This window comes from Giraffa tippelskirchi, chromosome 10 (assembly GCF_054371585.1).
Source record: "Giraffa tippelskirchi isolate mGirTip1 chromosome 10, T2T-mGirTip1v1.2.pri, whole genome shotgun sequence".
In the NCBI taxonomy this organism is placed as follows: domain Eukaryota; kingdom Metazoa; phylum Chordata; class Mammalia; order Artiodactyla; family Giraffidae; genus Giraffa; species Giraffa tippelskirchi.
The window spans coordinates 102,201,160-102,228,216 of NC_137284.1; the positions used below are offsets into that span (position 1 = coordinate 102,201,160).

A 27,057-nucleotide genomic window follows, 5' to 3' on the forward strand; every position below is an offset into this window, starting at 1 on the left:
TCTGATTTTGCTTTCTTTGAGTTTGACAACTCATTTAAAATGACTTACAGTTTGCAGATTGTGCATTTACTGTATTCCTTTAAATATAGTTTTCTTACTGAAAGGGGAAAACAAAAGTGGAGGAAGCTTGGGAGGAGGAGGAGATATTCATCTCATTCCCTATCAGGGCCATCAGAAGACGTGTTCTTGTCTAAAAGCCTCAGAGTTACAACAATGGCAGCGTCTCCATTCTCCATAGAGCCCTGTGCTGTCCTTTGACTTTCCTGTGATGATGATACTGAAGGGAGAATCAATTCATTCTTCCTTCCTGATGTGCCAGAGCAGTTCAGTGACTGTGTTAACATAAAACCAACTGCTGGTGCCAGGTCAAATCCTCAAGGCCAGACTTCCCTCTCCTCAACTCTGTGTTCTAGAACAAAATTATGTCTAGGTCGAGTTTCTAGGCCAGCGCAAGGAGGAAGGTTTCTGTGGTAATAGTTTGTAGGGTGCTAAAGGCTCCCCACTCTGTAGAACCAAGGCTCCCAGTGGCAAAAGCGTTGCACCAAGAGGGCCAGCCCATCCCCACCCCACCCCTGTTTCCTTGCCTTTGTCATCTTCTCTTTCTCAAGTTATACCCTGTGTTCAGCCTACTTACTTAGTCTGAGCACAGTAAAAGGTTAATAGAAGGTAAAAAGTCTGGATGAGAGAAGCACAATGGGTGATGTATTGAATTTTAGAGTGATACAGTAAAAATAATTATTTTAAATATATTCTGTTGAGGTGACGTTTCTTCCAAACATTTGCAATTTGTTTTCTAGACAACTGGGACTGGACCTGGTGCCTAGGAAAGAGTATGCGATGGTGGATCCAGAGGACATCAGCATTACTGAGCTCTATCGATTGGTAGGTATAGGAATCTGTGGCTCACAGTCTTACTGCTAATTTTGTGGTTTCCATGACACTTTTCATACTTGCTTGATTTTGTAAGAACAGGATGTTCCAGGTTTAATTTGGAGCAAGTAAAGAGAATTGAGAGCTGAGGTGACCCTGCCCCAAGTACAAAACTGAGATAATTTACCTGTCTCAGAATTACCTGACATTCCTACTGAGCCCTCAACTCCCAGGCACTAGGAAGTAAAGCCAAAGAAGTTTTAAGTTCTCTTCCTAGATCTTTGTACTTTGCCTGGACTAGTGAAATGCTTGCAAGTTGTATATTTATCTGTTGTGTATCAAGACACTGTTGTGACTAATGGTTTCCAGTTAGTGCTCATCAGCGTGTTAACTCCCTTTCCTCCTGTCTTATCACTACATGCACAGACTCCTGAAAGTGTCTCCTCCTTGGTCTCCAAGTGCTGGTCTTAGCCCTCATCTCTCCAAGACCATTTCTAAGTACTGAAGCTTATTAATAATCATAAGATATTTGGTCATATTGCCCACCACAGCATCACCCATGACTTGAGTTTTTTCCCTAGTTACATGATAGGTTACAGTCTAGTTATTTACTTGGCATCTAGGTTCCCTGAATGATCCATCTGTCTTGTATTTTGCCTCGTATTCTTAATATTTGTATAAAGTTTACCTAATCTCTTGTTATTCACTGGTGGTGTGATGTTTCAGTCATTGTCATCTTTCACTCTTGCTCTGTAGTCTGCCAGGGCTCCTCCGTCCATGGGATTTCCCAGGTAAGAATACTGGAATGGGTTGCCATTTCCTCTCTATGGGTCTTCCTGACCCAGGGATCAGACCTGGGTCTTCTTCACTGCAGATGGGTTCTTTACCAACTGAGCCACCAGGGAAGCCCCTGTTATTCACTAAGCTCTTTTAAAACCTCAAATCAAAGAAAAATGTGGCTGGAAAGACATTCAGTCATCATCCCAGGTGTAATTTTGCTTTGCTCTAGTTACTGCTGTATCTTTCCATGATGTTCCTAGGAGAAATGACTGTGGTCAACACTGGATTCCTTTTTTGGAAGATCTTGCCTCTTTGGAGGTAACTTCCCAAACTTATAACATTCTTCATAGAATCACAGATGATTCTTGACCTGAGGTTATCTGAAAAACATGAGAAAAAAATCATTTGTAAATCCAATATGCATATGTCTGATTTGAGACAGTGATTTTTAATACCATGTTCAGTTTTTTTTTCCTTTGTCATCAATCTGTTCAGATTATTTAAAGCTCATTATGTCAGTTGGAATAAATTCTTTTTCTGTAAAGAATTTCCTTTACATTGAGCTTCTTGAGAGGGGTGTTTCATGCTGCACCCTTCTGTGACATTAGTGCTAAGTGGAATGTCAAGCACAGAGCAAAAACACAGTTAAAGATTGATTGGAGGGAGGAGGGCAGAGATGATTAAAATTAAAGTTTAAAGTCACCACTAACTCTTAGCTTATATATATATATATATATATATAAAACACAAAATCACTAGAATTTGTCAGACACATCCTCTAATGGGATATTTTTATTATAGTTTGTTTAACTATTGGGCATCAAATTTTGTCTCTCACTTTTGTTTTAATTTCTCAATCAATCTGAAGTTTCTTCAGAGTGAGCACCATGTCTTATCTCCCCTTGTTATGTCTGAGATCATCTCTTACAGTGCTTTGCACTCAATAAGCAATCACTTAATGGTTTTGAAGTCATTATGATATTATGAGAAGACCATGGCTGTAGATCAAAAAAACTAGATTTGAATTTCATCTCTTCCTTCTACCAGCTCTCTGATCTTGGACTTATTGCTCAATGTTTCAGAGCTTCAGTTTCTTCATCTATTAAATGGAGAAATTATTCTTATCATGTTTGTTTGGGAGATTAAATAAGACATGCATGTGAAATGCCTTTTCTTGACAGATAACATTTGCAAAGCACCTAAGCATTCAGTCAGTTTTTGTTCTTTTCTCATCATTATTTCATCCTTGTTATAGAGGCATGGTGGCAAGAATAATTGTTACCTTACATGCTATGTCTTTGGGGCTTTCCTGGTAGCTCAGCTGGTAAAGAACCCACCTGCAGTGCAGGAGACCCCAGTTCGATTCCTGAGTTGGGAAGATCCACTGGAGAAGAGATAGGCTACCCATTCCAGTATTCTTGGGCTTCTCTGGTGGCTCAGCTAGTAAATAAAGAATCAGCCTACAATGCAGGAGACTGGGTTTGATCCCTGGATTGAGAAGATGCCCTGGAGAAGAGAATTCCATGGACTGTATAGGCCATGGGGTCACAAAGAGTTAGATACGACTGAGCAAATTTCATTATGCTACTTCTTAAAATTGGATTTGACTGTGTTCAACGAAATAAATAATAGAAGCTTAGACATGATAGAAATTTACTTCTTTTTGACAGTACACAAGCCCAGGCAGCGGATCTTGGGCTTGTTTGTAGATTCATGATGTCAGAAGCAAAAAAACAATCCTTTATCCAGGCTGCTTCACAGTGCCACATGGCTGCAAGAACTCTAGCCATTACATTGCTCTCCAACAGTAGGAAGGAGAATGATTTCTTTCAGTTGACTCAGCTACTTTAATGAGCCTTTTTGGAAATGCCACACAATACTTGCCCTTATATTTCTTTGGCTAGGGCATGGTCACATCCCCATATTTAGCTAGGGATGTCGGATATTTGATAAGCAACTAACAGTGTCTGACACAAATATGTTTTATTTTCCCTAGTTTGATTTTGTATGCATGTAATTTTATCTATCTGCTTTTTACTTAATGTCATCCATAAGATGAGAAATTTATTTCGTCTCTTTGGACATTCCAATTTGTTAGTTGTGGTTGCTGGGAATGTTATGTTGGTAGGATTCTGGGGTCTCATCTGGGCTGTGATGACTGCCAGATGATAAGGGGTTTTTTGTATTTTGCAGCTCAGAACTTAGTCCACAGTCTTCATTTGTCAGAAACATTGTAATTTTAAATGAAATTGGGATTCTCTTCCTTTGCATTTTACTGTTTCTAAAGTAAAGACAATACTCCAGGAAACCTCAAATGATTATAAACTTCAGAAGGACATGTTTTTTTCTTTAAGGCAGCTTCAAGTTCCTGTCTGTGTCCTGGTGGAGCAGTAATAGGTTGTCTGTAGCACTGGTCCTTTTCTCTATGCAATGTAAACATGACTGACTGTACTGACTTCACCGAGGAAAGTTGGCAGGCACCGCCACCAAATCCCTTGTGGCTGGGGGTGGGGGTAGTGATTTATTGTCACTCATGCATCTAGGATCCTGTCATGGAGGTAAAATGCCCCAACAAAGAACGTTGGATTAATTGTTGCTACTTCTTTTATTGTGTCTTTGCCATGTCATGTTTGAAACACAGGTGTTTGCATCTACTAACTCCATATTGCATCATTAGGGGGAAAAAAGTCTTGTTTTTAGTTTTTGATAGCCTTGTTAGCAGATCTTTCTCACCTAATTGTGTTCATCTAAGCAGTAAAATGTGCTAAACCTCACAGTGTTAACATATGTCCACTTGGTTTACTGCCAATGACCAGAGCTCAATCCTTTGGTAAATAAAGAGGACCTTATTGGCTGGATTCTCTAGTTAATTTGTGCATAAGGAGAATCTTTTTAGGAAACTTTCTTGATTTTTATAAGATCACATTAGCAGCTTGCTGTGTGATCCTTAGTGGGTAGGCCAGTGGTTCTTACACATAGAACAGGGTACATTTGTCAATGTCTGTAGACAAGTTTCGATAGTCACAATTGGGGATGGTGTGGAGTAGGGGGTCAGGAGAGGTGCTACTGGCATCTGGTGGGTACATGCCAGAAGATGGTGAACATCCCACAAAGCCCTCACAACACAGAAAGAACCAGCCCCAATTATCAGTAGTGCTGAAGGTGAGAACCCTGGTATATATATACAGTTCACCCAGTAATTGATGCATTGGTGAGGATTAAAAATTTGTATCACTTAAATAAGTCTTTGGAATACATCTCTATCTTTCCCCAGTCAAAGGTTTAGTTAAAATATAAGTACATTTAGAGTAACTGCTAGGTGCCTTTGTAACCGTAAATTATTTCGGAGATAGATTTCTGTCTGTGTGTTATAACTATCAAATCATAGTTCTTGAAGTATGGACTTGCCTTTTTCATTTTTTTATTGTAATAATATCTTCACAGAGATATTTTTAGCAGTTCCCAAAAGTAGCAAATTTCCAAAAGATAAACAAGTCCTCATAACCTACTTAAGTTCAAATCCATCTCAGGCTTAGAAACGTTATAGGTGAGGGAAGAGAGGTGATTTCAGAGGCTAAATGTTTCAAGGCAGTAATTATACAAAACATGTAACAATACATTTTTCAGTCTGCTAGGACTTGCATCTCTCTTTGTGTGATCTCAATCAGTGATTCTCAGCCCTCACTGCACATTAGAATCACCTGGGGAGCTTTTAAAACTTCTCCTCTCTGGACCCCCATCCTCTGGAAATTCTAATTTAATTGTTCTGGGATAGGACCTGGACATAAGTATTTTTTAAAAGCTCTCTTGGTGATTCTAAAGTGCAGCCAAGGTTGAGAACCACTGATCTAGATATATTGGATTCTCTGTATGAGTAAGGGAGCTAATTCTTCCGTTCAGTGTTTAGTGAATGTCGTGATGGATGCTGGGAACTTTGCACTGTTTGAAGTAAAGACCAGACATCTCCTAGTTCTTATATCTGTTTTTCCAGCTCTAGCCCTTAGTAGTTACTCATTTCTTCATAGAAGTTTGTGCTTTGTTACCCTGAACTTTTAAGTAAATCAGTAAATAAATTAACAATTTCAGAAAATAAAAAACTACTTGAGAAACCAAAGAGATGTAGTTTTATGAATATATGATGCTTCCTTTGCCCTGTTATAAAGAATTTTTAAAGTACAAAATAGAGCAACCATCATAGAAAAAAGACAGAATTATGCTTTTTTTCTAATTAGAATATTTCTCTCCAGGAACCCTTTTCTGATAATTATGGCCAACACATACCACAATGTTGACGTCCACTTTAAAAGAAAATGCACTTACTCCTCACTTTTACAGAGGCATGTTCAGTGTACCTGTTGAGTATACAACAATTATAGATGTATTTGGTTAATTGCATTTTTTTTTTAGCTATTTACTTTTCAAGTGGTTCAGATTAAATGATAAAAGCATGAACAAATCCTGGTGATTTTATATTGTTGCATTTATAACTGTAAATGTAAATAGCATTTTTTGCATTCAAATCTTGGTTAGTCAGTCATTAGTTTTTGAATTATACTTAGAATCATTAAAAGGTGGCTGAGGTAGACATCGAGTTTTGTACCTTAACTTCAAGCAAAGATATGATTCCTTTGGAGTTAAGCACCAAGCTTTTTCTTTCCTTCTTTCTTTCTCTCTTCCTTCCTTCCTTTCTTTCAATTGTCAAGTGATCCACAAGAAGTGCCCTCTTTAGTAGTCTGTTATGAAAGCGGTGATCTTCCCAGTCTTAGCACCTGTTCTGTTAGTATACAGCCTTTCTGTATGTTTTCCCTGTGCTCTTACCCTGAGCCATTTCTGCTCAGTGTGGTCCAAGAACTGGCTGAATCATGAACTGTTTGTAACTGATCCAAGTAGAAAAATGGTGAGTAAATGGATAGAAGCCTTTATGATGTTTTGACATTGCCATGACATTTTGATTGTATTTTATGAAAATATCAACCTGCGGTAGATTAGAGGGGAAAACAACCTGGTCTTTGACTACAGATAATTTGAGAAGCATTATCTAGATGGTTCATAATTCCTTCTCACCCTTTAGCTCTTGGTTAAAGTGTTGCTTTCCCAAGATGCCTTCTCGGACTGCTCAGACAGAAGTCAGATCCTCTATTCATCATAGTTGCAATTTTCTATCTGCTTGTGGGACAGTTTTGTTGATAGCTGTTCCCTCTAGTAGAAAAGCTCCACAAAGGCATAGGTTATTTCTGTGTTTACCCATCTTTGCATTCCCAGTGCTGGGTATGTTATAGACACATAACAAATATGTTAATAAATGATCATTTCCATGTTCTCCTCACCCCTGGAACCCTGGGTGATTCCTTTCCTTCCTTAGCATGTGGGAACTCTTACTTCTGGTCCCACATCCCACATGTAGCCTAGGCTAGCTGTATTAAAAGAGAAATGAGAGATGGACACAGAGGCTATTCCTGCCTTTAGACACTCACTGAATTTTGTAGGTCTGCCTCCCTGTATCTCCACATCAGGTTAGAAACATTTTCTTGTTCTAATGATTGAATATCATTTGCCACTGCCTGCCTTGGAAAACTACCAAAACTTTAAAAGAACTTTTAATTATGAGAAAAGTGAAATCATAGCTACAAAGTTTAGCTCCCATCAGTGAAATGATCAGTTAGATTTTTAATTTAGTCTGATGTTTTAAAAGATGACTAATAATTTGTTCTCACCCTGGGAGTTGACAAGGGACTAGTAGAATCCTCTGCATTTCACACTGCCTGTGAGTTGGTATCATTTTAATGTTAATGATTAAGAAACAAATCTCCTTAAAGCAGGATTCTTGATGGTCTGCAGACTTAAGTAAAAGTTGAAAGAAAATTTGGAATTTAACATCCAACTGGATACCAAATTCACAGCCAAAAAAAGCACAGAATGTTATGATCACACCACAGCTAACTAGTTTGTTGGGTTCCATTGTTTCCTTCGGTCCACGCTGATCTTGTTTTTTGGTGGATGTCATACAGATGGAGCATCGACATCGGAAGAAAGATACCCCAGTGCAGGCCAGCAGTCACCACCTCTTTGTGCAGATGAAGAGTCTCATGTGTTCCAATCTGGGAGAGGAGCTTGAAGTCATCTTTTCACTGTTTGACAGTAAAGAGAATCGACCGATCAGGTAAATGTATGTGGAGGTATGATTTGAATTTCTTAATGGTGGAGTGGTGGGTGTTTGCAACTGGCAAACTTTGGGATGTGTGACCTTGTACACTTTTACTCTATCAGCCTATTTTCTCATCTTTAGAAGTTTATGAATTTCTAAGCTGCCTACCTTCTGGAGGTTTTCCTGAAAATTAGATGAGATGAGGCATGAAAAGACTTGTTTTGAAAAACTCAAAAGGGCCATAGAACCATAATTATTATTAGATGAACGTATGTCATTGATAGCAGGTCTATTATTTGTTTGAGTTGCTTTGTGTTGATAATGCAAAAAAGATATAATATCTCTAAACCCTGACGTTCATTTGCATCTCAAGGTCAATACATTGTATTTTTCAAATTTTCAGTAAACAGTTATATTATTCTTACCCTGTTCACATCAAATGATATTGAGGAAAAACTAAATACTTGGAAACCTTTCCATTAGAGTTTCAGAGGTGGGAAATAATAAACAGTTTTCACATACATTTTTTTCTTTCTCTGTCTTACCTGTTGTAGTTCTCTTATGGCAAGTTTTCAGTATTTAAGAAAAGCTTACAGTGGATGTTTTGGTTGTTATCCAGAAGTCTCAACCTTTTTTGAGACTTCTTTATGTGTAAAAATTTTTTAAAGTTGAGCACAATCCACACCATCTTTTACATGAAAAAATTTTAATTTGAAATTAGAATTAAAATTATACCACAAATCACACATAATGATCCAACTGTACCCCACTTTAAAAAATAATACTTACTAAAATAAGTGTTGACAGTTTTAGGCTACAATGAATTGCATATTATTTTATAAACACAAACTAATCCTGGAGTATTTCTTTTCTGATAAGAAGAAAATCTTTTTTTAAGGAAATCTGTGTGAAGTTTATTTTTAATGCATTTATAGCCATAAAATCTTTGAATTAGCTTATATGTTATTCATTGCCTGCTAGAAAGTATACTTTCTATTTCCTAACAGTGAACTGTGTCCATAGAGTTTAAAGGTGTTGGTTTATACAGCAAGGGCAAGATTTATGAGGTGTGGAAGTAATGATGGGAATACAATTTCAGATCTACTTTATACATTGTTGCAGGAAATGAGTCAGTGAGTTAAAAGACCCTTTCCCCTTCCCAAATCAACACCACTAAAAAAGGAAGATAGAGGCCTGAAAAAAGGATCCACGTTACAGTTTAGCACTGACTTTAGAGGCGTGAAAGATTCCTTAGAGATAATACCTGCTTACACATTGAAGTGTATTAGAAAGCTTGGTTTCCAGGTAGTGTAGTTTAACCAATGGCTTCGTAACATTGTCTGTGTCATGTATGGTCTCTAAAATATTTAATGAACTATATGGAACATAAAACGGAGAAAGGAGGTCACACTTTTGCTCATTCCTGTTCAGCTAAAGTTTTTGAGGAATATACATTCCCCTTTGCCAGTAATTTTCAAATGGCATTGACATAAGATTAATATTAGCTTGTCTTTCAGTTTTGTCTTGTTATAAACATTTTGAGATTTTCTGAAACATTCCTTCAGGCTTTGACTGACAGAGTTCCTCCTCTTTTATTCCTGTTTACTTGGTGAAAGTAGGAAAAAAACCTGGATGCAGAATTTCCAAAATACTGTTTCTGTGGTTCCTAGGTTCTGCCCAGGAGCTGGGCCTATGATGTGATTGGGCTGTATCTGTGCCTAACTCCCTCCTCCACCCTCCAGGCTTCCCCTCTCTCCATCTTACCCCTTCCTTCCTCTACCCCTCCCCTCCTGCTTCCTCTCTCTTCTAGTCTCCATTTCCCTCTGTGACACACCTGATATAGAATGACCCTAGGAGAAATCAAGCCTGAATCTCTCTCCCCTGCTTCTACTTGATGAGTTTGGCCATGGGCTCTCAGCTCCCAAACTCATCATCTCTATGAAGTTGATTGACAAAAGAATAAGGAAGAATGAAAATACATAATTACTAGGTGTTTGGAAGGATCTCAGATTTCTTTCCTTAACTTTCTGAGGTTTCAGATGGTGGTGATTATTCTTTTAGGGAGTGTTCAAAACCTTGCTATGAATAGCTTGGACTCATACTTACCTTTTGAAGAGGCCTTGGGATGCACAGAACTGAGGACAGGCTTGATTCTTGTCTCGGCAGTTGAATGCTGCTGCCCTGACCCTTTAACTTAACCTCTGTCTTGTTCTTCATCTTGAAATTGGTGACAAGTCTTGTTTCCTTCATTGCTCTTGGCAGAGCTGAGCATTGCAAAATAGTGGCATCTTCTCAGGAAAAGGTAGTGTAAAGCCAAAATATGATACTTGAGGCATTGTTGTATTTCTTCTTATGCCCAACAGCGAATGCAGTGTAAGATGTGTGGGTTATTTTTTTCTCTGTTAACAGTTTTTCTCCTTTAAATATAGCGGTATAGTTTTTTTTCATTTCTTGATTTGCACACATACAGAGATTATAACTGCTTCTCAGCTCCTTGAGTTACATTTGCAGTTTAATCACATGACAGGTGGTAAGAGAAACTCTCCCACGTGCTCTGGCACGTAATCTTAGAAACAATGAGGTAAATAACATCGCTATCACCTATAACAGATGAGGTTTAGAGAGAGAAAGTAATGGATGTGTGAGTATTTTAAGATCAACTCATACTTTTTTTTTTTCTTTTAGAGCTTCTTACTTTCAAAAATTTCAGATGTATTAAGAAGTAGAATAGTGTCATAAAGCTTCACGGACCCACCACCAGTGACAACAGTGATTGACTCAGGGCTGATCTTGTTTCAACCACATGTCTTTCCAGTCCTCCTTTTTGCTCCCAGTTTGTATGGAGGCAAATGCCTGAAATCAAATTTGTGTATGTAAATATTTCAAGGTATACCTAACTGTAAAAAAAAAAAAGAAAAAAACTCTAAAAAAATTGTCGTTGTTCAGTCACTAAGTCACGTCCGACTCTTTGCAGCCTCGTTGACTGCAGCATGCCAGGCTTCACTGTCTTTCCCTGCCACCCCCAAAATAAATATTCCCTTAACATCATCAAATATCTGTTTTTGGTCAGTATTCTGTTCTGCTATTGACGGATGATTATGGTTTTACAGATTCTAGATAAGGAATTTGTAATTCATGAGACTCAAATAAAGTCCATCCATTCCATGGTTGGTAAGTTTCATGGGTCAACTTTCGTATGTAGTTTCCCTTTCCCTCTCTCTCTTTTAAATTCCTTGTAATGTATTTGTTGAAGAGACTGGATCATGATTTTCCTTTCTTTTTCAGCATTAGAAATCCAATCCAAACAATGAAATTTAGTAGGCAAAAGATGGTATAATTCAGGGAATGCATTTTTTGTTAAATAGGATCATTAGTGCTGTAATTTACAAAAATATAAAATATAGTCTAAGTGTAATGTTTATGGCATTGTGCTGACCATTAATCATGGGAAATAACCTTGTCCAGGTACAGATGGAGGGGCCAACATGTACAAAGCCCGTAGAGGTTTGATTAGGAAAGAAATAAGTTTATTCCTTTCATAAGGCAGACAACTGGCTAGAATTTATTCATTTAACTTCTCTCCTCTAAGAATCAAACAGCCAGCATTTTATTAAGCACTAACCATCTGCCAGAGTTTGTTTTAAATACTTTAAATATATTATATGCACTGATTGTATAGGTGAGGAAGTCAGGCACAGAAAGGTCAAGAAACTTGCCTGAGTTTACCAAAGTGGTAAGAGGTGAAGCAGAGTGGAGGCCAGCCATGTGGCCCCAAAGTCTGCCCTCTGAACACCACCCCATCAGCCTCATCAAGGGCTTCTGGACATTTCCATCACTGAATAAGATTTCATTAGCCAGAGTGAGAGCTCCAGAGACTGGTAGCCCTAATAATAAATTATTATAAGTTATTGGTTAATGATAACAATGAAACTAATACAGGGCCTCAGAAATATTCTATACTATAGAAATTGGTTTTACAATTGAGTCGTTCTCAAGATGCTTGAAGAATAGCAAAATAGCACTGACTCTTACCATGTGCCAGATCAAAACCCTGAGTCAGTACTTGAAGATGTCAAATGCAAAAGGAATCAGCGCATGAAAATTACTCCCTTCTAGTTCACCATGTGGATCAATGAAGCACATAGTATTTCCTCAGTACCAGGAGGGGTATGTTCTTTGACAGAAACTTAGAACAATTTGTCATTGATGTTGGATGGTATTTAGAAAGCCCATCAGTATTTCCAAACAGTTTCTGCCTGAAGAAGGCTTCTAATATTAAGCCTCTGATGCATGTTGCAGATGCCTCTTACTGTACCGGAAAGATTCAGACATATTCTAACAGCATCTTGCTAACGAACACCTAGCCCGTGCTTCCAGTTTTCCCTCCTCATTTGTTTAACAGCATCTGCCACGGTGGGTACAGCTACACACTGGACTCAGTTATAAGGAGAAATAACATACTTTTCTTGAGTGAGTTTTTCCCAGTCTTTGACATAATTTCTCACCATAAAAGATAATTTCTTAGTTTAAAAAATATTTACTAAATTAAGTTTTATATGAGTAAAATATTTTTAGAGTGCATCTATCTGGTTGAAAGTTTGTAATTTCTCCAGGCTGTAAGGGTATAGCTAGAGAAGTCAGGGAATCAATTCCCTAGCTAGCATCTGTAATTTTATTTTATTCAGTTCTATTCATTTCATTTAACTAACACTTATATAATGCTTACCATGTGCCAGACACTGTTCTAAGCTATTTAAAAAATATTAGCTTACGTATCCCTTGTAACAATCCTATGAGGTAGGTACTGTTAGTATAGTCTTTCCTTGGTATCTGTGGGGAATTGTTTCCAGGACACCCCTCAGGCACCAAAATCCACAGATACTCAAGTCCCTTATATAAAATGGCATAGTATTTGCATATAATCTATGCACATCCTCCCATATACTCTTAAGCATCTCTAGATTACTTAGAATACCTAATAAAATATAAACCCTGTTTAAATAGTTGCTTTTTTGAAAACTTTCTGGAATTTTTTTTTCCAGAATATTTTCTGTCTACAGTTGGTTGAATCTGCAGATATATTGCCTACAGATACAGAAGACTGACTATGTCCTCATTATTATAGATGAGGAAACTTATTAATCAGAGAGATTAATAACTTGCCAAAGGCCACACAGCTGGTATATACAGTGAGGCCATATTTTAACATGCTGTCTGATCAGGCATCAGTATCCTTAATCACTTTTCTATACCCATCCTCATGAACTTCAATATTAATAGTATTCTGTTTGCTTCCTCAACCAATTTTTTAATCACCAGTATATAGCAAAGTGTCTGTTGAAGGTTTTTTTTTTTTTTTTTAAGAAACTGAAGTGGAAGAAGCTTGAGCTTACTAAGAATTGACAGGAAGGATCCAGTAACATGGGAAAGGTTACACTCAGGGAAGAGGGGAGGTCTGGATCAAGGTCCCTTAGGAGGTATCAGGAAACAGGCTTGAAATTGCAGGTGGGAAGACCAGCCAAGGACCAGAGAAGGGGAGAAAGGGCAGAGTGTGGATGTGCATAAACTGGAGTACAGGACTGGGAATATCAGGGAGAGGGGATTTGTGAAAAGATATCAAACCACAGGTTTGATATCACAGACAACTAAAATACCACAGACAACTAAAATAAAGTCAGTATCACAGTAAAGGAAGTCACCCAGATTTTTTTGGTTTCCTGGTGCATATAAAAGTTATGTTTACACTATACTATAGTTTTTTAAGTGTACAGAAGTGTTATATCTGGGAAAAATGAATGTGCATATCTTAATCAAAAAATACTTTATTGCTAAGAAATGCTGACCATTATCTGAGCCCTCATCTTTTTTGCTGGTGGACTATCTTGCTTTGATATTGATGGCTGCTGATTGATCTGGATGGTGGTTAGTGAAGGCTTGGGTGGCTGTGGCAATTTCTTCAGCTAAGACAGCAGTGAAATTTGCTGTATCTGTTGATTCATTTTTTATTACATAATTGATCTCTCTATAGCGTGCAATGCTGTTTTATAGCCTTTTACCCACAGCAGAGCTTCTTTCCAAAATGGGAGTCAACCCTTTCAAACTCTGCCTTATCAACTACATTTATATCATATTCTAGATCCTTTGTTGTCATTTCAACCATCTTCACAGCATCTTCACTGGAAGTAGATTTCATCTCAAGAAACCAGTTTTGTTGCTCATCCTTAAGAAGCAACTTCTCATCCATTCAAGGTTTAAATGTGAGATTGTGGCAATTTAGTCACATCTTCAGGCTCCACTTCGAATTCCAGTTCTCTTGCTGTTGCTACCACATGTACAATTACTATCTCCACTGAGGCTTTGAACTCCTCAAACTCACCCATAAGGATTGGATCAACTTCTTCCAAGCTCCTGTTAATGTCATTTGGACATCTTCCCATGCAACACAAGTGTTCTTAATGGCCTCTTGAATGATGAATCCTTTCAGAAGGCTTTCAGTTGACTTTGCCCATCTGAGCCACCAGGGAAGACCTATTTACATGTTAATATGTCAGTTAATCTACAACAGAGTGTAAGTTACATGGGCCAGTGAAAATGACAGAGTCCTTTTGTTGACTATTTCCCATATAAGTTTTGCTACTGCTGTATTTGCTGTATTCTAAGTTTTAGGACTAATCTGTTACTGTATTTTATTGTTATCAGAGAATATATTGAATATGTGCTAAGTGCCACCAGGGCTTCCCTGGTGGCTCAGATGGTGAAGAATCTGCCCTCAATGTAGGAGACCCACGTTTGATTCCTGGGTTGGGAAGATCCCCTAGAGAAGAGAATGGCAACCCACTCCTTTAATCTTGCCTGCAGAATCCCATGGACAGAGGAGCCTATCAAGCTACAGTCCATGGGTTTGCAGACAGTGGACACAACTGAGCGGCTAACGTTCCTACTACTAAGTGCTGCCAGTGGGTTCTCAGCTTATTATAGGCCTGCTTGTGTGTGCAAACTGCTGGCTTGGGCTTTTATTTGAGAAAATAGCAGCAGAGTAGTGCTTCTAAAAAAGTCTTATCCTGGTGATTAAATACAAAAAGTCTTTTCATAGTAATTAAGTTCAGATAAAGTTAACTTTCTTGCTGGTGTCTTACTTACTTGACTAAAGTTGTATGTTTTTTCCACCATCACACAGTTAAACTCTCCATTTTCATTAAATGCTTCATTTCTGTATAAATTTTATATTGCCTAAAACTACCTTCTTTTTCAGTATACTCAAGTCTGTCATTTAAGAAAAAGTGGTGAATATTATTGATGAGGCACAGATTTCTTTTGTTTTTAATTGGCGGATAATTGCTTTACACTGTGGTGTTGGTTTCTGTCATACATCAACAGCCAAATAGAGATATGCCTCCTTCCTCTTGAGCCTCCCTCCTAACCTCCCACCCCACCCCTCTAGGTTGACACAGAGCACTGGTTTGAGATCCCTGAGTCATACAGCAAATTCCCCACTTGCTATCTGTTTTACGTATGGTAATGTATATGTTTCCATGCTACTCTCTCAATTTGTCCCACCCCTCGCCTTCCCTAACTATGTCCTCAAGTCTTCTCTATGTCTGTGTCTGCATTGCTGCCCTGCCTATTTGCAGAGCAAATAATACCATTATCTAGTATCATCATCAGTACCATCTTTCTAGATTCCATATATATGTGTAAATGTATGATATTTGTTTTTCTCTTTCTGACTGATTTCATTCTGTTTAATAGGCTCTAGTTTCATCCACCTCATTAGAACTGACTCAAATGCTTTCCTTTTTATGGCTGAGTAGTATTCCATTATATATGTGTGTGTGTGTGTGTGTGTGTGTGTGTGTGTGTGTACCATAACTTCTTTACCCATTCATCTGTCGATGAACATCTAGGTTGCTTCCATGTCCTAGCTCGCAGATTTTATTTTTTTACATGAGCCCATTCTGGACTATGAAATATATCTGAAATTCTCTCCATACTCAAGATGTATATCTTGTATCTTATAGGTACCGTTCTATAGTACATAAGTGGTCAGACTCTATAGTCAGAGGACCCACCACTATCATTCAGTAGCTCCATCAGCCTGAGCAAATGAATTCATGTCTCTTTTGGCTGTAATTTGTCTGCTAAGTGAGTATAGTAATAGTACTTGTCTCATGGAATTGTTTTAGGATTACATGAGATAATGCATATACTTCTTAGTCTAATTCTTGACACTGGGTCATTGGTCAGTAATTATAAGCTATGATGATGATGATTTAAAACAAAACAAAAAACTAGGAAATGCACTTTAACATAACCAGAAGTGATATGTGGTGTTTGGTCTTGAATTCTTAAAGAAGTCATATGTTTTTAAGGAATTATCATTAATTTATAAGGTGTATGTTATTATACTTGCATAAAATTTAGAGAGACTAGTAAACATGTGGAATGACATCCAGGGATATGATTTGCTTTTAAATAATTTAGCAACAGAAAAAAAAAGAAAGAAAGAAAAAGGGATAAGGAAGAAAGGGAGAAAGAAAAAGGAGAAGAAAGAGAAGGAACAAAGAGAAATAGGTGGAGCAATGTGGCAGAATTGAATGGTTGTAAATTTCCTGTGATATAAGATCTGTGGGTGCTTGGTTTACCTGTTAGCATATAGTGTGTATGATTAATTAATTACCTCCTTAAGATTATCAATTTTTTATGCATACAAGCAGTAAAGCAGTGAAGGCAGGCCATTTTTTCAGTTTCTTTGAAAGATGATAGATTTATTAATCTGATTTAGTCGCTAGCCCCATACATAGTTTGGATTCCATTCTGCTTGGAATAATATTCCTGGGTTCCTGTGAACTGACAATAATATTTTTGATATTGTATTTGGCAGAACTTAGCAGGAATGTTTTCTGAAGGTCTAGGACATTCAGTATTATAATAACAAATATATTATAGTAATATTGTCTTTAAAGTGTAAAGTCTGACTCATATATAAAATAAAATAGGCGACTTTTAGAAGATGAATGTTCTGTGAGAGGAAATACCTTATATGCTTAAGCAAAATCCTATATCTATATAAGTACCAGGTTCCCAGAAACTCTGAATTAATAGAGGTTTGTCCAAAATAACAAGGTCCTCCTGTATAGCACAGGGAACTATATTCAGTATACTGTGATAAAGTATAATGGAAAAGAATATGAAAAAGAATGTATGTATATATATATATATATATACATATATATGTATAACCTAGTCACTTTGCTTATATAGCAGAAATTAACATATCATAAATCAATTATATTTCAATAAAATAAATTCTAAAAATAATAATAATAGAGATTTGTCCTCCTAAAGGTGAGGAATTTCTATATGTACAGGAATAGCATGTTACCTCTCACCACTTCCTTGTTCATTCATTCGCTTGTCTTACAGTCATAGACTTGGCAGTGGGATGCCAGTAGCATGAGACCCTGCTAGAGGCTCATAGATGCCTTCTGGAGCAGATGGCAGAAGGGATGCAGGACACACATGAAGAAATTTATTTTGAGAAAGAGGAAGGTTGCTGCTTCTACTAATGTGGGAGGAAGGGAGGTCAGCAAAGTGGGTTTCAGATGTTGAAATGGAAAAGAGGGCCTGGATCTGTGGCCTTGACCTTTTATAAGAAAAGTGGAGGAACAAGATGAACTGCTGTTGGAGAGCAGAAAAGAGAATGAAAGGGAGGTCAGGGCTGAAAGTGAATTGCACAAACAAGGTCAGTGGCCTTTGAACAGAAATGTGATAGGAAGTGAGTTACTGATGAATAATGGAATCGCCGAGTTCAGGAAGGCCCCTGCAAGAGAGATGTCTGAAATTGGTGGGGAATCCTGGCTCCCGAGTTTGCTACCTTTTGCCAGGTGTGCTCAGGAAAGAGCTATCAGGTGGTAGAGCTGGAGTCTGACACATCACATTTGGATAAAACTGAGAATGGGAATCTAGCATAATGAGGAGAGAATTAAAGAATTACAACCATAACTTCCAGTTGGTCTCTTCAGAGGCTGACACGATCTAAAAACCTTTCATTTTTAAGGGGAAATTAAATAACTCAGGCTTCTTTGAAAACACTTAGGTACTGGGAAAATTTTTCAAGGCCTTGCAGCTGTTGGAGAGAATAGTTTAGTCCACTCTTAGAAACAATGCTAATTTTTTCTGTCTATATTACAGTACATAACACAGTTAAGAGAGCACGTGTGATTTTTTAATTCGAGCACTGTGCTAGAATTTCTCATTTCATACCTCATTTACAACTTGTTATAGTGTGATCACACAAATTCAACATCTATGTTTTTACAGAAATTAGGAGCATTTGTTGTTTGGAATGTAGAAAGATGGTTGGTGTAGATCTCTTTTTATAGTTTTATGTCATAAAATTAACTGGAAATTGTAACCTCTCCAAAGTAAAGCAATAATGGAGGGGAAAATTTCTGACTGGCCGTGCATGCTGGGAGCATGACTGAGAACAGAAATAGAAGAAGGAGTTCAGAGGTCCTCTTTGGATTGTGGCAACATCAACCATTCCATACGGCACAGCGTGCTTCCTGCTGTGTCTAGACGTGCTCGCACAGATTTCTCTGTGGGTGTCTGTACATCACTGACCCCACAGTGACCTTCCCTCAGGCCTTCTGTTTAAAGGCATGAGTGCTTTCCACTCTCCCACATCTTTTCTATTATTTGATTCTTCCAGCAGGTGCATGAAAATTCGAAGTTAATCAGATTCTTTGGTCACATTATGTTGCATACAAAAAAATATTGCTTTAGAGGTGTAGTGATGTTAACAGAGATTTCAGAAATGGACCAGGAAGAGGATGTAAATTAAAACAAAACTAACAAATAACTGTGTTCATGCTGCAAGAACACCCAGCATAGAAGTGATCCACTGTTTTTCTCTGTAGCATTTTAAGAGCCACACAATTCCAGTTATTTTTTAAAATTGTAAATTATTATGTTATTATAAGAAAAAGTGACTGGAATTTTAAGGGGTAGAAAACTGAAAACTCATAGAATAACTGGATTTAGACTGACTTTCTCATCCCCTTTAGCTCCAGACACTGTGCAGCCGATTTGTCTCATGGTACTTTGTGCAATGTTTTAGAAATTGATCAGATTTAACCCACATTCCTGTGTTTTAAAAGATGACCAGATTGATGTTCTTTTCACCAGGATTCTGATCAGCTTTGTCTTTCTTCCTCTGCCCTGTGTCTGCTGCCTAGAGGGAATTCAGATTAATTTAGTTTCCCTAAATTCGCTACTAACTAAATCATGCTTACACAGAGCAACCCACCTCGCCAGGACTTCTTTGCTCTTCACTGACATTTGTTTTGTAAGTGATTCAACACCAACAAAAGAATTGTTCATGATATGGCCCTAGTTAATTCCTTTTTTGAAGATAAGGCTACCCTCTTGTTATCTTTTGTTCCCAGAACCTTGCAGAATGCCCTACACAGGCTGGGCATTAATGCAGGTAGAAGTAATTTACAAATCTCTCACTATTGTTGAGGCAAAGTATGTAAAGAGATCATGTCATTATTGTCTTAATTTTTGCTGTTTTCCTTCCGCTCCAGTGAGGATGTGCTTCTTGATAAGAGAGGGAACTCAAGGTTGAGTGGATCAGAAAAGTCGATAGTTTTGTTTCATGCTCTCTTGTGTTAATCAGAGCTATGCTCTTAGATATGTCTCTACGGGAGCATCATTTGCAAAATCTGTTCTAGAAAAAAAAGTAAATAAAAGCTGGCAGATAAATTTATTGACTGTCCTCGACCTACAGTGTTTCAATAGGGTTTTTTGACTTTACAGTGGTATGAAAGCAATGAACATTCACTGGAAACTGTACTTGGAATTTTAATCTTTGCCTGGGCTAGCCATGTGAGCTATAGTATTCTGTTGAAGTTGAGTGGATTTATCAGGACATAACCCTATGAGCTGAGGAAAATCTGTGTAGCATCTTCTCCGAAGTACTTCCATTTGGAGATCTTTGACAAAAAAGCTAAACAGAGACTGAATCTTTTTATTTCTGTTGAGCGTCAGAGATTACATGCTATTGTTGTTGAATCACTGATCTTCATTCATTCAGCAAACAATTACTGGTCTCCTTCTCAGAGCCAGGCACTGATCTGGACACTGGGGAGACATCAATGAATAAAAAATTTAAAAATTCTTGCCCTCCCAAAACTTACATTCTGTTGATCTTCAAAAGACTATTAAGCTTGAAGTCAAAAAATATTTTTAAATGCTAGAGTTTCTCTGTGCATGGTAATCAATATGCTATTTTCATTTTATAAAAAATACTTGTGGTGTCTAGAGCAGTGCTTCCTAAACTTCTCAGTGCATTTTCTAACTTATGAACACTTAGAGCTCTTCAGAAAATAATGTATTTATTCTCACATACATGGATATTTGCATGTCAATGTAGAGGCCTTGTAGCTCCCTGGTTAAAAAGAAGAAGCATTTGACCTTTAGAAAGTCCAATTGCATGCATCATCTAGTTAATATATAGTATTTAATGATGAAGTATAGTTTTTAATGAGTTTTAATTATAGTATTTAATGATGAAGATAATTTTTTTTGATTGAAGTATAGTTGATTTACAACATTGTATTAGTTTCAGATGTACAGCAAATTGATTCCATTATACACATACATATATTTTTCTCCGATTCTTTTCCATTGTAGATTATTATAGTTCCCTGTGCTATGTAGCAAATCTTTATTATTTATCTATTTTTATATATAGTGGTATACATCTATTAATCCTGTACTCCTAATTTATCCCTCCCCTTTCTCTTTCCCCTTTGGTGACCACCATAAGTTTTCATTTTTTAAAGTTATAATGAATATAAAGAATCTGTCAGTATCAGTAAGCTGTTGAAAGGGACATTTGATTTTGGCTTATTTCATTTTAAAACTTAGGACGTATTTTTGAGATGATAGATGTATGAAAGACATTTTACTTACTGTTTTTGCAGGGCTTGAATTACTTGGATTTTTATTAGTTATTCTGTTTTCATAAAGGTTTCCTTTACCTTTGCAAAGAGCTGCATGCTTCAACCCAGAGTAGTTATAAAGAGCTCAGGTTTGCTTTACTTTCAAGATTCCTTATTATAAATACTTTCTCTAACAAAGAACCATTGTTAGAAAGGTCAGAATAATTACTGTATATAAATCAGAGCAATTCCTCCCTCATGAAATGTCATAGATACAGTGTTTACCATAATCAAATTAATGAAAATTCCGAATAAGCATAAGACATTCTGCCTATAAACAAGCTTTCTTATTTCACAGTCCCTGGCTCTGTTGACCAGATCGCATCATCACCTACTTTTAGTTACCTCTCAGGAGCTTTTTTCTAGTGAAATTCTTAATAAGTTCTCTAGAGATAGACACAAGCAAGTATTTTCCTGAGTTGCTCAATTGAACAGTTTAGCTGTTTCTAAGGATTTTACTTGAATTCAGCAATGGGATTTTTAGAACATCGACTTTTTAGAACTTATTGCCATTATGGATTTTCTCAAATCAACAGTTGATCCAAATCTTTTCTTTCATTCATTGGTCTATCAGCAGGTGGTCTGTACATCACTTATTTGTAACTTTAAACTACATTCCTTTTTTGAGCTTTACCTTCCTAAAAAGAGTTCTGATTCAACTAGCTTTATACTCTGAAAAAAAAAAAAACAAACAACACATGAAATGGTTTTAAGTCATTCTAAGTAGTAAGAAAGAATCAGCGTGATGTTCAGCACTGGCTGTAGAATTGACTGTAGTTTAAAAAATTACCTTCCCTTTCATTGTTCAACTAAAGGAAAATCCTTTATTGTACTTACAAAGCATCCCTTTAGTTGATTGCTTAGTCCTTCAGCTTCAAATATTTGTCAAGTGAATCTGGCTTTGGACAGTAATATTAAAAAAGAAAACTCAGAATCTGTCTGCTCTGAGTAAACTGCTGCGGAAATCCTGTTATCGACCATCCTTGCTTCATTTCCCTTTAGTTAGCAGAAGAGCTCATGACCCTTGTGTTGCTTTACTTTTAAAATTAGAAAGCATATTAATAGCTTTATCTAGGAAGACTTGCTTGAGGAGTTGCTTTTATTTATTGACAAGGAAACGCTTTGTTTGCATCCGTCATATGTTGGGAGATGAAAGGGGAGAAGTCACTGACCTGAACATATCAGGCATGTGTTGCCTCTTTCCTGGTGTATGTGATGGTCATAAAGGACAGTCAGCTATTCTGACTCATTAGAGCTTAAGCATTTGGGTCAAAACTGTGGCCGTTAACTGTGACTGTGCTTTTAAACATTCAAGGAGCTTTTAGATCCATAGTACAGTAAGTCAGGATCCCCAGGCTGGGACCTGGGCTTTCTACAGCTCCCCAGGGGGATGTTGTGCACACCCACATTAGGAGATGGCCTGGACGAGAGTCCGTTCTGTGCCATGGTGAACACTGAAACTCTTGGTCCAGTGGCCACCCCAGGGCAGCTAACACACTTTCCCCTCACTTCCCTTAAGTATCTTGCCTGGTCAATGGCAGTACCAGCTCCTGGTACTGTGACTATTTAGAATGCTCTTTGGCTTGTCCTTTGCCACTTGTCCTAGGAAAAAACACAGTAACAGTTCCCTGCGCAGGCTGTTGGAAGCAGCTTGCAATGTTAGTCAATCAGAAAGCATTTGAGAAAATGTAGGAGAAACAGTGAAATAGGAGCACTGAGATCAACATCTATCGTATTCCATGCACTTTTGGGGAGAGGCCCTAGAGTCAGCTCAGCAGAGCCTTTCTCCTTCCTCTTCTCCTTCCTTCTTCTTGCTCCAAATGCTTCCTCCTTGGCTCTTGACGCATCTCCCTGCATGACTACTTAGTGTACAATAAATAGTAGCTGTCCTCACACGCAGCATAGTTACATTTAAGACAAGGAACTTGGTTCTTTCAAAGATTCTACATGGGGTATTTTTTTGGTACAGCTGTTTTATAAAATATACATACCTTTTGTACTAAGTTGCTTCAGTTGTATTCGACTCTGTGCGACCCCATGGACTGTAGCCTGGCAGGCATCTCTGTCCATGGGATTCTCCAGGCAAGAATACTGGAGTGCTGTGACCTCCTCCAGGGCTCCTCCCGACCCAGGCATGACACCTGTGTCTCCTGCATCTCCTGCATTGCAGGTGGATTCTTTACTGCTGAGCCACCAGGGAAGCCCTCTATAAAGTATAAGCACAAAAGAACCAGATAGTTCTTTTCCCAGTTTGTGTACCAGAACAGGACCATCCAAGTCTTTTCTCTCTTTTGTTACTGTTGCTTTTGGAGAACATAAATTTATTTCAGTGTTTTAACTGTCCAAAATGATTTTGAAAGTATTCTTTGCAATTTTTGTGGATTAGTCAGACTTCAACCTCAATATATTATCATCATAAATTATTGTATAAAGTATATGTTGTGTAACTTTCTCAAACATTAAACCACTAGGTAGCTATACATTGTACAACTTTCACAAGCTTTAAACTACTAGGCATTCCTAACTATAGGTGGATTGCTTCTTATGAGAGGGGAGCTATAGAGTTATAAACAAAAATCCATATAGAAAAATACAAAAATGTCCTTGCTGCCAGTCATCCCTAACTACGAGTACATTGCTCTAGGAAAGCAAGTGATTATCCTAGGAATGCCGTATCGGAGGGCCACTTGATACGATGACTCAGAAAGCTGGGAGGACCCTCCCACATCTGTCCAGAAGGCCTCCAAGACCCTAGGTAGGGCCTTTAGAAGGACAGCTGCTTCTGCATATTAGAAGGAGGAGTGGGAAGATAGGAGCATCCTATCCTGCTGAGAAGAGAAGCCATTAGGGTCTTCAGATCCCTACTGTGCCACCCATGTTACTTGCATCATTGGTAAGAACTTTTCTACCAGCTGTGTTGTTGAAACAGACATAAACTCCCTAAACATAGATAAGTTTGTGGCTTAAGTTATTTTTGTCTGGCTTCATACATTTTTTAATAATTATTTTTGTATTTTATTGTACATATTCACAATAAAAACCCTGGGTTCACATGATATGGTTAGACTTGCTCTTTTTGTGTCTGTTATGAGGTGTTCTCTTCTTATGAAGATAGCTTTGTGGTTAAGACCTGAGACTTTGGAATCAGACCCTGGAAATTAATTTCTTGGCTCCATCCTTGACTGACCATGCAACTTGGCCAACTTACCCAGTATCTCCAAGCTCCAGCTTTCTCATTTGTAAAATGGGGATGGGAGGGGCTCCTCCCTTATAGGGTGATGGTGAGACTTAGAGAAAACCCATGTAAAGTTATGTACACCAGGATGGGGTGTATTTTGACTTGTACTATTTTCCCCTGGGATATCTGGGGATGAATATGCCCACTGTTACTTCACTATCTTGGTTTTCTCAAATCCTTTTTAGAAGAAGGCACATTATACATAATAAATAATTGTGATTTTTTATTCTTTATTTCCAAAGACACAATTTACTCTTGTTGATTTATCACATAATGATTCATAATGGCTCACACAAGGAATTCAGGTGGACACTAAATTTCTCTGGCAGTGAAATTTCCTCTGGGAGCACACAGCGCTATAAGGGGAAGTCAAATGATGATTTTTCTCTGCTAGTAATAATATCAAATCCCATTTCTTCAGTGTTACTGAAAGTGTTCTATGTGCTAATTCATTGTTTGATGATGATGAAGGAGGCATTCCCATTTGAAAATATGTCACCATAGATACTTCCATTATAATATATTTGTTATAATAAAGACCTAGAATGTGCATGGTGGACAGAGTTACATGGCATGAACTAGAATCTAGAGTGGCCTTGAAGTTAATTAGGTGACTCTCACATCTGATGGTCAGGTGCCATTGATTGATATGTCCCTGGAGAATTTCATGTATTTCACTACCATGAAGTGTAAAAGATGTTATATGGAAGACAGTGAATGTTGCTACCCAATGATTTGTATTTTTTTCCTAAAAGATTGTATTTGTTCAGTCTTTAAACACCTAGAAGGTACCAAATCATTAGCTGATATCTGAGAATGGAAATAGTAAATATGCACATCTTATAATAGAACACCTTTTTTGCTTTGTTTTTGAACTTTTTATTTTCTTCGAGTATAGCCAATTAGCAATATTGTGGTAGTTGCAGGTAGACAGCAAAGGGACTCAGCCATACATATACATGTATCCATTCTCTCCCAACCTCCCCTTCTCTTCCAGTCTGGTAATAGGACATTTTTTAAATTGACAAAAACTAATTTTGTCTTCTGATCAGAGTTGCCACTCTTTGACTCAACTGTAGAAAGTTGAAAATATCTTTGTGGGTGGCCACAAAAGTTTTTGAGAGAATTTTAGAAGATGTTCCATAGTGGAATGTCATTGACTTATTTAGTTTCTTCCCTAGCCTTGAAGGCAACGTGTTGGCATTCTCCAAATGTGTGTGAGTGTGTGAAAGCGTGAAAGTGTTTATTGCTCAGTCCTGTTTGACTCTTTGTGACCTCCTCTGTCCATGGGATTCTCCAGGCAAGAAAACTGGAGAGAGTTGCTATGCCCTCCTCCAGGGGATATTCCCGACCCAGGGACTGAACCCACGTCTCTTGCTCCCTTGCGTTTCCTGCACTGGCAGATGGGTGACAGATTCTTTAACACTAATACCACCTGGTGAGCATGTGGGTGGGTATTTATTTGTAATTCAAAGATTCTGAAATGTGTTGCTGTAGTTCTTTTTTTTTTCTTCTGAAACCATTTGCCAATTAAGTGGTTGCTCTATTACCAAAGCTGAAAGAAATTGAGTTTGTATACCAACAACTTGTCACCAGATGAATAAAAAAGATTTTGTTTAATTGACCATAAGAGAGTTTTTCCCCCTCTTAGAAGAAGTCTGTGTTTTAAGAAAATTGCACATGACTTTTTTCTCCATAGTACCCATCTTCAGTCTATTTTTAGACTGAAGGCATGCTTAAGTTAAGGGATATGGCTTAGTAAATATTGATATTCTTTCTGAAACAGGATATGATATAATACTTGCATAATCAGGATTCTGTCTAGACTAGTGAAATTAAAATAGTGACAGAGCAAAAGGAAAATCTGCAATGGAATGCTTTAGAAAACATTTTACCAAAATATTGATAAAATTTGTGAATATAAAATAGTATTTTAAATCAACATTAAAGTTAAGGTCTCAATATCTGGAATGCCATATTGACTTTTGTATATTAATATGATTGTTATTTATCATTTTGACTGATCTTTCAGAAGATAAAGTGGCATTTGTCTCAAATGTTTTAGTCCAGATAAAGAGGCATCTCAAACATAAATGCATCTCAAAAATATAGAATATATCATGCTGCCTATAATCAGAAGAGGGGAAAATGATCACACTGCTTTCATTTTAGGCTAAAATATAATCAATAAATTTGTCATTAGATGCTGACTAAGAAGCAAACCCAAATATTGGTCTTAAACTTTAGGAATTTTGACCAACTAAAACCAAATACTTTAATCTTTCTGAAGCTTCGCATTTGTTTAGTAAATAATTTATTTCAAAAGTCATTTTTCTAAGAATACTTCATTGAAAAAATTACCAAGGAACACTGCAAACCAGGGATGGCTTTGAAACCTACTAAATCAAGTTTAGCCCAGAAAGAGTATGGAGAGAGTTAGGACCAGGCTTGACTGAGTCAGTGGGTGTCACTTACAGATGAATGACTTCTTCCTTATCTCAATATTCTGTAAATATGCTCAGTTATTCTATGAAGCAGAGAAAGAATTTATTTTATAGCATTCAAATGAAGGTAGGTATCATGTGGCATAGAATTCCTACTCAGTCACACATCAGCTCTGTGATCTTGGACAAAACTATTTACTATTTCTTAGTTTTCCCAACTATAAAATGACATAATAAGAGTACCAACTTCCCAAGGGCATTGTGAGGATAAAAGGGGTTAATCCATGTAAAGTCCTTAGCAGAGTGCCCATTCTCAAATAAAAAGTAGTATTTTCTTAAAGAAGTAGTGTTACCTAATGCTATGATTATTTTAAAGTGTAACTTATTTTTCCCCAAGATGAATTTGAAGTAATAGTGAATATTCTTCCACTCTGAGGTGAGCTTGCAGTCCTTTGCCATGAATTATAGCAAATGACAATTGAATAAGATTAATCTAACTCTGCAGTCTTGGTCGAATCTTTCGTTTCCAGCCTCTGCCTCAGACTTATATGGGAACTTCGTATGCTTCATTTG

At 37.4% G+C, this 27,057-nt stretch overlaps 1 protein-coding gene across 2 annotated transcripts in view; it reads left to right on the top strand.

Moving 5' to 3' along the window:
* DOCK4 (dedicator of cytokinesis 4) overlaps positions 1–27,057 on the top strand; it is a 482,101-nt gene that overhangs the window by 220,797 nt on the left and 234,247 nt on the right. For both annotated transcript variants that reach the window (XM_081537146.1, XM_081537147.1), the window contains 2 exons: positions 798–882; positions 7,659–7,810. In XM_081537146.1, the coding sequence (XP_081393272.1) occupies positions 798–882; positions 7,659–7,810 (237 nt within the window). The remainder of the gene's footprint in view (positions 1–797; positions 883–7,658; positions 7,811–27,057) is intronic.